Here is a 10,915-nt window from a genome sequence, read left to right as displayed (position 1 = left end):
TTTTAGTCGAGGGGGAGACACGAACTATAAACTAAGAATCCAAACAATCAAAATACTAATCCCACTATTCCACTAATCCACGAATTCCAATAAAAAAACAAAGAATACACAGAAGATCCGCACGAAGCGAACGACGAGAATAATAACAATAACATTGAGGAACATCGAAGTAAAACAAGAACCCTATTCCACGTGTCTAAACCCTTTTTTGATATTGCAAATTGAACAAAGGCAACAAGTTCAATCTTGACATTTATTTTCACATTTGATCATTGTCGCCAAGAATATGATTTGTGTTAAAATGTTACATTTTTAGAAGATAAGTGCATTTGCTATCGCAATCTCAAAATCATAGGCATCTCAGCTGCCACTTTGTTGCTTTCGATAAGCCGATAATCATTGTGGTAGAAAATTAACTGCAACAATGTCAGTGTCAAATGTACAACAAATTAAGATATCTTAACCGCGTAGCTGAAGTTCAACATTTTTATCAGAGATTTTCGACACAATACCACAAAATACTTCCCATGCCAATCACTACATCTAATTCGTGAACAGTATATAAGGCACGACATTGTGGACAAGGAATCAGACGTTCGTCTACTCTGATGAGATAGAAATCATTTTTGGTATTGAGCTACCGAGTAAGTGAATTGAGAGTGCTTTAAGTTGACACTAAAAACGGTTGGTTCATCATTATAACGAAAGTTGTAAGTAATTTTCGAATTTTAACATTGAAAAGTGAAAAGTTGAAAAATTGGAAAAAAAAAATTGTCATCCGTCTCAAACTGTTGAACTACGTTTTATTACTTTGAAATGTTATTTGCCTTGTTTTGTTTTCTTTTCGCTTCAATTGTTATTCACGATTAGAAAATTATCGTTGCATTTATTTGCCATACTATTTGGATTCAAAGTACAAAATTCATTCGCCTTCCACCAATTTCATCTTCTGATAATGCTTCAAAGATGGTTTTGAAGTAATGTCAAAATAATATAATCTCAACTAACAATAAGTTTATTTGCAACATTAGTAAATCATAGTCTTTTGGTCGTGTAACCAACACAACTGTACAAAGGCAGATAAAAAAATAGTATATTATTAACAGTTAAATTTGAGTTAAATTTGTCAGTTGAAAGATTTGGTACAGTCGGAACAGACCGATTCAAATTCAAATATGTATGAATTCATTGTTTTCGTCGTTGTAAATCTCTTCTGACGAAATCATCGTACTTATTGTCATTTGTGCAATTACACGATATTGTTTTTACGTTACAATTCAATTCCTCATTTTTTTTACTCCACAGACTAAATCAAATCTATATCACTTTATCGTCACTTTATTTGAAACACCAGAATAACCGAAGCAACAATGGCATCCGTTTGGGACAACTTTTCCAAATTGGCAGAGTTATCACTTAACTTCAAAGACCTTAGCGGTACAACAGGTGGCATTTATGCGAATGGAAGAAACCGAATCGAAGTCCAGATTGCAGTTAGGGTTCTGGGTTCGTTTACGGAAAATGGAAATACTGTAACCAAACCGATCACACTCACCGAAAACGATTTGAAAGACAATATTTATTTCTGTGATTATCTAACTGGTGGGCCGCTTGACTCCAAGTGGACAGTTTGGGATTCGGCTAATGAATATACCAAAGGTTTTCGCACCCGCCAAAGTGTTTCGACCCAGCAATCCAACAGTATCACCAAGTCACTTGACACTGAGGCTGTACACGTTACCGTGAACGCAGTTGGAACTAATCCAGATGTGGGCTACATTTCCAAATATTTTTCGTGTACAAAAGGTAATAGCGAAAAGACATTCGCTGTTGGAATCAACATTCCAGGTGTTGGTAATTTTGATACATCTAAAAACGGAACAACAACATGGAATGGACCGGGCGGTGTGGGTAAGAGTAGATTCATATCACCCGCCGCATTGACCGTCACTGCTACACCAGAACTCGTTTACGCTGAAAAAAATTTAATCATTGAGAAAGCTTATCGAAGAAATGAAACAAAAAAGCGTGCCGTCTTTAAGAGCTATGCGTCTGGGTGGTATGCTACGAAGGAATTCGAAGCGTATTATGACAACTACTACATTACTGTCGAGAACGGAATACAGAGAATAGACCTGCATTCGTACGGTGGAGAACCGACAAATAAGTGGATCGCTGAGTTGACAAGCAATCATAACAATCAGCATATGATCGTGGTGCATCCGTTTGGTACTGGCCAACAGACAAATACGTTTGGCTTCTGGGGAACTGTCAATAATGGTTCAATGAACTACAATTTTGAATTAGAACAATATGTTACTTTCAATGATCGACCTGGCGCCTTTTGCATTTCTCAACTTACTTTCATGTGCAACAGCATATGGGATCTTCCGGACGGTGTTGGAATCGGTGGTTGGACGTTCAATAATTGGTTTGATCTGTATGACACCTATGGAAATCATGGCCGATTCAAACCAGTATATGATGACAGTCATCAATTTATCGAAATTCATTTGGCTTAATCTATGGCACCGTCTTGACGAACGAAAATGGACAAATGACTCTCCACCAATTTATTTCTTACAATTTCACTTTTATAATCGTTTTTTTCTTTAAGCTCGAAATTTCTTAAATTTTTTCAAATTAAAAAACTAGAGCATAACAATTCTTTTTTCACAGTTCCGTTCTATTTTATAACTTTTTCTTTTCAGATGATTAAATATTAGTGTAAGTGCATCTCCGAAAATTTTGTTTGTATACTGAATAAAATTCAATCTGCAACCAAAAACCACTTGTGTTTTAATAACGTTTCCTAATAGTTGAAAAAATCCGCTGCATAGTTATTTGAAGAGTATTGAGTACAATGAGCTGTCACCAATCAAAAATAGTTTGTTTTCCAAAATTTCAACTTAAAATTCTAATTTTCGAACCCGTTATGTATGAAAATTTGCAATCATCTTCGAATGAAGACGCTTCCGATCGAGCTTGCGAGGCTCCTCTGTATTACATTATCTTCCACCAATTGACAAATGATAAGATTGGTTCACGTGTTTGAAGCTGTAGATTTTGAATCCAATTGCAAACTTCATAGGAGTGTCTTGTCTAAAAACCCATCTTAAAATATTTGTTTGCATCGTCATTTACACACCATTCCATTCCATTCACTCGTTTTGAACTATAAACAACGTTGTTGAATCAATGTATGACGAATTCAAATGTTAGTTTAGTTTCGAAATCAATGAATTCGTAAATAGAATGCATTGCTTTCCTTTCAAATGGAGGCTATCCCTTAGTTCGTAGCCTGAATGAAATTATCAATCTAATCAACGGCCAAATGCAATGGATAAATAAAGTGGATTGAAATGATCGCAAGAAAAATTGGAAACAATTACTTGTCAACGCGATTGTGATGTATGATGGCACATATTGCAGTATGTCTTAGCCATTGATGTCATGCGGTAAATAAGAAAAACTTTAGCACATTAAAATCCTGAAGTCATTTGATCCAATTTTTTCTTCTTCTTCCCCCAAAATGACATACGGAACAAGGAAAATTAAAATGAACACCAGCTGACTATTACGATGGTACATAAGATTTTATTAAGTCATAAAGTTGCTGCACGACGGGAAGATGTGCATGATGTGGAGCGACGTCAACAAAAACGGCGTAGACGTGGAGTAATTTTGAACTAGTTGATGTTATGGCTTCTTCATGGCGCTAAAAAATTCTTATATTGAAAAATACGATATGATGATACGTGGCGAGCGTGTGCAGTAGTAGATTAATCGATGGTTCGTGTGTTGCATTGAGCACATGCCATGCGACACGAGACTTAAAACCCGAGAACTTCGTTGAAATTCCAGTTGAGTGACATATTTATTAAATAAACAGGAGCATCGAGCAAAAAGAGTAAATTGGCTAAACGAAACAATAACCTGAACTGAACTGAAACATAAAATGATTTATTGCCATCGGTGCAGACGAACGACGCTAGATCTATCGTTTGGTCGACACCAGCACAACTTTCAAAACTCGTTTTGGCTTCAATATCGGGAAAATCATTTCATTTTTTTTACGAAAATTTTATCGCATCAATTTTGTACATCACTAAACGATTCTAGTTTTAAGGGTGATGCTCATTTTCAAGCTCAAAGTCACATTTCGGAATCTATTTCCAATTTCCTTCAAACGAATGGGAACGATCCTTTTGTGTGGAAGTGTGCTTAAGGTCAGTAACCAATTTATATCGATTTGGTTTGTTAATTGTGGGGCTTTGTCGAAAACCAATTTTCTCTCGGAAAAAACCAATATTCAAAATGAAATGAAGCACCACCAAAAACCATTCAAACCAAATAAAATGGCAATAATTTTGCTCGTTTCTGGAAAACCGACATCGCTCCCACATCCATGAAAAATAAAACATTTTCAAATAAATTACACTCGTTCGCTCGTTCATTTCAGAACAGATCTCATGTAATTTGCTACTAATTATTGGCATGTATATCAATATGCACCGCACATACCATGTGAACAGCATCCAAACATACACAAATACACGCGCGCGCGCGCGTCAAACATCTCAATTAACCTGTTCGATCCTATTGGGAAACGAAAATACGATTGCGAACCATAACAACCGCAACCCATCAACAAGAGAAAAAAGGCATCCTCATTCATTCGATTCTAAATAACTAATTTAAGACAGTTTTCTTGGCCCATTCTCATTATGAATTGGCAATTGGCCGAAGAGCACGAGGGAGATGGAGATGGAGAGAGTGAGTGAAAAGATGTAACCACACTCATGATACTCATACAAATGATGCTGTCTATTAATTTAGTATTATTTCCGGATCTGTGTTTAACACGGTGCCACAGCACAGAGCGGGAGAGTTGTTTTTCGGGCGGTGAGAGCATGTGTTTCTCATTGATAATTCGTGTCGTTTTTCCCATTTTTTTTCTCTCTTCTCGTTCACTTCGTTGCATTTCCTTTTGCTTGTTTTGAGCTTGTGTGATTTGCTGTTTTCGTATTTCGTTGTCTCATGGCGTTGATTGGTTGGCAGGCGATCGATTCGTTTCAGCCCCCTAATGTACCATTTCGGCATATGCGTTTCGCAGTAATAGACTTTTGTGTTGAGGAAAATATGCGCGCCCGATGAACGACCGTTATCGACGAACCCTTTCCAAAATTGATGGGTAATTTTCGTTCTGTTTTGTGCCATTCTCAAGATGAATATGTACAGAAAAAGGAACGGAGCTTTGTCGAAATCATTTACATTCTTAGGCTTTCTTTCTCTCTCTCTCTCTCTCTCTCTCTCTCTTTCTCACTCAAAATCCTTAAATTTGACACGCATATTCTTTTACGCCATTTTTGCAGGAGAGTGAGTGCAAATAAACATTCATCGAACACAAATGCTCTCGTCACACACATCACACACCGCGTGTGAATTTTTATATTTATTACAAATTTAGTTTCCGAACCCACTTTCCATCACTGTAATTTATTTTATTATCATTCACATCTCTTTTTTTCGCTTTCTCCCGTTCTTTATTTGCAATTTCCGTTTTCTTTGTTGCGCTCGGCAGAAATGCGACGGAAAAACGAACCGAAAAAAAATATCATCAACTGGAATGTGGTGCGCTTGCTAAATGAGAACAGATAAAAAGTTATGTTATGGAACAAAAGGTAGATTCCCTTTATTTATCTGGGATTGTGACGTGCGAGCCCCGCATGCACAAAATACTCCGTAATGGCATAAGCAACATTTTGCCAGAAAGCGAAAAGTGAAAAAGATGTCTGTGAAATGGAAATTGAAATAAAATGATTTTTTTTTAAGCCAGAGTCGAAGCAAGCACATTTTCCCGTGCACTTTTCATCCACTCTTGAACACGGTGTGTTTTGTGCGCTTCGGCGTGTGTTTTTAATTACAATGTTTCTGTGCGCTGACTATATCAATATCGTTGAGGTGTACTTGCTGCTACAAATTATCGTGGGAAAGTACTACCAACGACGAAGAGGACGATGACGACAACGTTGCACTGAAAGTCTATATAAAGTTTATGGGGCAGCAAAATACCGAATAAAGCATGTCGTGTTACTTGACTGCCGTCTTTTGTTCTGCCCCAACTCTCGTTCACTTACATTCCATAATACGCAATTATACACTCAGGTGATAGACTACGGAACGGCAAGTGCTGTTATTCTCTATCAGACATCTTTTTGCAAGCCAAAAGAACGAAAGCGAGAGAAAGAGAGTTTTAACAGGCAGAACACTTGGTTTTAATTTGATTTTAAAAGGCTCAACTCAATTATGGAGACGAAAGAAGAAGAAAAATGTTAGTGACATACAATTGAAAAGTTATGGCAGGAGTCGCGTGCACAACATGATAAATTATTCCGGAGTCTTCTGGACTCAAGCAGTGGCTGTGCAATGAGAGACGGCGAAAAGATTTATCGTGTTGATTTGAAAAGAGGAAAACATTGAATTTCAGATTCAGATTAAGAACATTTTTTCCCCTCGTAATCAATTGCCAAGGTGATTGAGCCAAAGAAAACGAAGGAATTTGGCAAATCTTCTCAGCGAAATCTTCGTAAGGGAAAAAAAATGCGAGCAAATATGGCTCTATTAATTCCGATTAGGAGCGCAACCATTATTCCATATCTTTGAAACAAAATGGAACGGTCGTCGTTGTCTTTTGTGTGCGTTTCATTCTTTTAGCGAAAGAATACACGGAAGACAGTTCTGCAGCGCCTTTTTTATGTGTTTTAATTTTGTGCATTGTGGATGCAAGATCATTCGAACAATGTATACGATTCTGGCGTTGGCTGGTACACAGAGCATGGGAGACCGCATCGTGTCTTTGGTCGTCGAATCCTCGCTTCTTCTTTTTTTTTTTTATCATGATTTATGGTTTTTAAATTATCTTTAAATGTTATATGGATCACTGAACAACTGGAAATGTGCCAGTATATATTTTTCATTGCACCGTTCTCATTCGCTTCGTACATTTTTCTTTTTCTCACGATTGCTGTCGTTTTTTATTTGACTGAGCGAACTGGTGCTCGTTTATTTCTAGCGCTGTATTATATGAGAAAATATGTTTTATATTGAGAAAGAGAGAGAGAGAGAGAGAGAGAGAGAGAGAGAGAGGAAAGGAAAGAGAAAAAAAAGATGTTTGGCGCTGGTTCTAGTGGTTTCAAATACAGTTTTGTGAAGAGTTAGTTATGGTTCACAATGATGTGCACACTGCAATATCGAAGCGCATCCATACACACACACACACACACACGGAGAGAGAGAATATCTCGCTTCGTTGATGTGTGCACCGTCCGTATAATAGGGAACGGGCCATTTTCACATCCAGCCCAGCTAGTTATTCGTCGCTTCACTTCACATTATCAATACCGTTTATGGTGTGTTTGTCCTATGCTGCTGCCACTGCTGTTGCTGTCACATCGAATCGGCCGTTTGCCGAGCGATGATTTTCTAATAAAATGCACTTTATGGCAAAACACTTTTCCGCCAAGGTGAATAAATTCTTTGCATAATGTGATGACTGTCTTTCTCAGTCCCTCGATTAAATGTGAAAACAAAAAAAACAAAAACGAACGCCTCGATGATGTGGAATAAAAAACAACCGCAATAAATTGAATATGCAGATAAATTGCACTGAAATCTATAAATTCATGAATCGACTTATTGAAATCAGAAAGCCGTCTGTTGTCATTATCTAGCCTCACACTTCTTCTTTTTTGTTCGTTATTTATTCGTTCGTCGCGTTGCGTTGAACCGTTATCATTCATATAATTTAAAAACGCATTTAATTCAATAGAAGCATTGGCAATAAAGCATATTCCCCTCTGCCAACCCCACCAGAAAAAAAGCGTATAAATATTTTGCTGTGCGCTCAAAACACGTGTAAAGTGCCGATAAATGTGCAAGCAGGATGTTGTGAAAGAAACCTATTGTGTGTTTTTCGGTTGTTGCGGTATGGCACCGCGGTAGCGGTGAACGCAAAATTTTTTCACAAGAGTTTTGGTGAATGCCAGCTAAATTAGAGCATGTGCATCTCTGCTCCCTCTTCGTTCGTCGGATGTGTGTGTGTGTGTGTTTGTGTTTTTGTACGAGCTCGCACGGGCATAAAATTAAATTCTCTACGTAATTGGCAGATTGCATTGTAAACCGAAACCATAAAAGCGAAAGCAAATTATTGTCAAAACAGATGCCACTTCCAATAAATTTTCCGCATTTTTCCCTCATTCGAGCACATTTGTTTTTTGCTCAACGTGCCAGTTAGACTCGACGTGCGTGTATGTGTAAGAGAGAGTGAGAGAGAGAGAGTATAGGCAATACTCGCACCTTGTTGCAAATTATATTTGATGCTCACATAATGCAACATTATTTATTTGCTTGATCTAACGGCTCAATTTCGGTACATTATTCTTGAAATACTCGAATTGAATTGATGGGTTGAAGATGGCAAGGGATACATTTCAATATGTCATTTGACTTCATTTTGCGACGTCGTTTCGTTGTATGTATGTTTTCTCAATGATTTGTGATCGGTGCGCTTTTTTGCTCGTATTTATGATTCATTTTGTTTCGATGGCTAAAAATAGCTGTTCAATAAATTACAGGTAACACAATTTATGGATTGTGTCATATGTATGATTTGGTTTTCACATTAAAAAAAAGCCGCCATGGCCATTCAAACGGTGCAACCATAAAATGTAATGAAAAATATGCTTTATGCCGTCGAACATTTTATCATTATGATTTTGTTTCGAACGCTCTCGGCGGATGTGTATCCGTTAAATGGCAATATTCGTCGAGAACTTTGTAATTTTAATGGACACCAAATGACCATTAAGTAATGAGATTTTACGCCCCAAAGATATCATTTCGAATTTTCATTTAAAATTTATGGCGCTCACGAGATACACGCTCACTGAACCATTCGAGCTGATGGAAATGCCACCAACAATGTTTGCCCGATATCTGGTGCAAGTATTTCGAAACATTGTTACGGATTTTATTCAATAATTTTCTTTTTTGCATACATTCAGGCGCATTTCGCACACGCGAATTTCATCATTTGTTTCAATGGGTTTAAAGCCGCACATTAAATTCAATTACACTTGAAACACTTTGAGCGGGATCAATGAATAAATTTTTAAAAAGGGTGAAAGAATAACTCGAAATCAGATTATTATTAACGAAAAATTCGGTGATCAGATCAGCCAAATGTACTGCGTTTGACTGTAAATAAAATGTTCTCTTCAAACTGGCGCTTCAACGATTAACGTTTTTATTCGGGGTATCGGCGTTTTCCATTCAATTACTTGCTCTTCTCTTTTAGTTCTTTCTGCCAAATTGGTTTATCTAAATCTCAGATCGTGCATTAGATATTCAACACTCGTTTTGGCACATAGTTTATGGCCAACAATGCTTTATGCTTGAAAGTGAACGCTTGCAACGAACCATTTCCATCAATAAATTCTTATGTCTATTCATAATTCTGTGTAATATCCATAAATCCAATGCGTGACGATTCGTGAATACCAAATATTGTCGAACGGAAATGCACAGCGAACAAAGCAAAATAAAGCCATGGATTGGAGTAAGTGGGTGTGCTGCAATGACTTCATATAAACATAACGTACAAACTTGTGAGCAAGGAATTTGTGTTCAAGCAGATTCGACAAATATTAGTTAATCAATCTGAGAAATTGGTTTTGCGGAGCAGCAAGCTATGCCATGGAAAATACACGCACTCTCAGATTGATGAGAATTTCTTGCAAAATTTCTTGGAACATTTTCTTTGGCGCGGTTTGAAGAAAGATTTTCAGATTATTCGCACGTTGCACAAAACACATTTATCTAGATATTCCAATCTGGTCAGGCCATTTTATTGGTTCAACAACAATTTATTTTTCTTGAAATTTCTATTTTTCCTCTTAAAAACCATTTTGATAATTGAAAATGCCATGTAAATTGTTCACAATTCCTTTGCGAACGAACCAGATTCATTGCTGTTCGTAAGATTTTCAGATATTTGCTTTCCATCCGATTCGGAAATTGCATTCTTCTCTAAATCACCTGACCCTTTGAACTCCATTGTTTCATGTATGTCATCTATGCTGCTAGTTATTTTCCTGTTTTAAGACCAATCTCAGTTGAAAAATCTCAAATCAAATCTACTTGAAAAAAACAAATTTTTATTCACCGAATAATCAAAAGCATTTCCTCTGGCTCATATGTGGTTTTTCCTTTAGCAAATTCATTTACCAGTTGATCAATAACTTAATTCAAAGTGACATTCATTCAGCGAAATACTTTGATTGCAAGTCTTACATCACGTAGATCTTTTTCTGTTTTCGATAACAGAGAGAATACCACAAAAAAGCAGCGTCACAAATAAATATCGATAATAAATCATTTTGAAATAAATTTGTGCCTTTGTTTATCGCCGATTCGGCGACGCCGAATGTGGTAAGGAGATGCTTCGTGTAAAGTTCAATTCGTACAAATGCAAAGAATATAAAAATGGAAGAAATGTGATGTAATTACAGTTTAATTTAGAACAGCTCTCGACAAAATAAACACACAGACGACGGAATAAAACGAAAGGTCGGCTGATTCGTGTTTGTAAAGGTGGTTGAATTTAAATTCGGTTCATTTTTTTAACGCATTTCGACAGACTGCGACAGAAGAATTTCTTTATTTTCATTTTACATTACACAATATTTCATACATATATTGGTGTATATTATTCGCAATTGACACGTAAGGTGAAGATTGCACAAATTTGAACGAATTAAAGTTCTTCTTTAATCTCGTTATTATCCTCTTCAGGTTGGACTTGTTCAGCCTCGTCCAGATGTTCGTCAGGTTGGACTTGTTCAGCCTCGTCCAG

The 10,915-nt window shown here is 36.9% G+C and overlaps 1 protein-coding gene and 1 long non-coding RNA gene across 3 annotated transcripts in view; one reads left to right on the top strand and one right to left on the bottom strand.

Moving 5' to 3' along the window:
* Positions 1–590: 590 nt before the first annotated feature.
* On the top strand, positions 591–2,788 carry LOC129569009 (uncharacterized). Of its 2 annotated transcripts, none has more exons than XM_055447382.1 (2): positions 591–710; positions 1,306–2,788. In XM_055447382.1, exon 2 carries the CDS (start codon positions 1,371–1,373, stop codon positions 2,520–2,522), a length of 1,152 nt encoding a protein of 383 aa, XP_055303357.1. In that variant the 5' UTR covers positions 591–710; positions 1,306–1,370; the 3' UTR covers positions 2,523–2,788. The 2 variants fall into 2 exon arrangements, with proteins under 2 accessions (XP_055303357.1, XP_055303355.1); XM_055447380.1 differs by having other exon boundaries at positions 607–710; positions 1,355–2,788.
* Positions 2,789–10,698: 7,910 nt separating this feature from the next.
* LOC129568994 (uncharacterized) overlaps positions 10,699–10,915 on the bottom strand; it is a 429-nt gene continuing 212 nt past the window's right edge. Inside the window, exon 2 of the long non-coding RNA XR_008688004.1 lies at positions 10,699–10,906. This is a non-coding gene — a long non-coding RNA (uncharacterized LOC129568994). The remainder of the gene's footprint in view (positions 10,907–10,915) is intronic.

Source organism: Sitodiplosis mosellana, unplaced genomic scaffold (assembly GCF_009176505.1).
Source record: "Sitodiplosis mosellana isolate CC-2019 unplaced genomic scaffold, AAFC_SMos_1.0 Smas_scaffold_30, whole genome shotgun sequence".
Taxonomy (NCBI): Eukaryota; Metazoa; Arthropoda; class Insecta; order Diptera; family Cecidomyiidae; genus Sitodiplosis; species Sitodiplosis mosellana.
The sequence above is the reverse complement of the archived record's forward strand: the minus strand, read 5'-3'. Positions and strand labels throughout refer to the sequence as shown.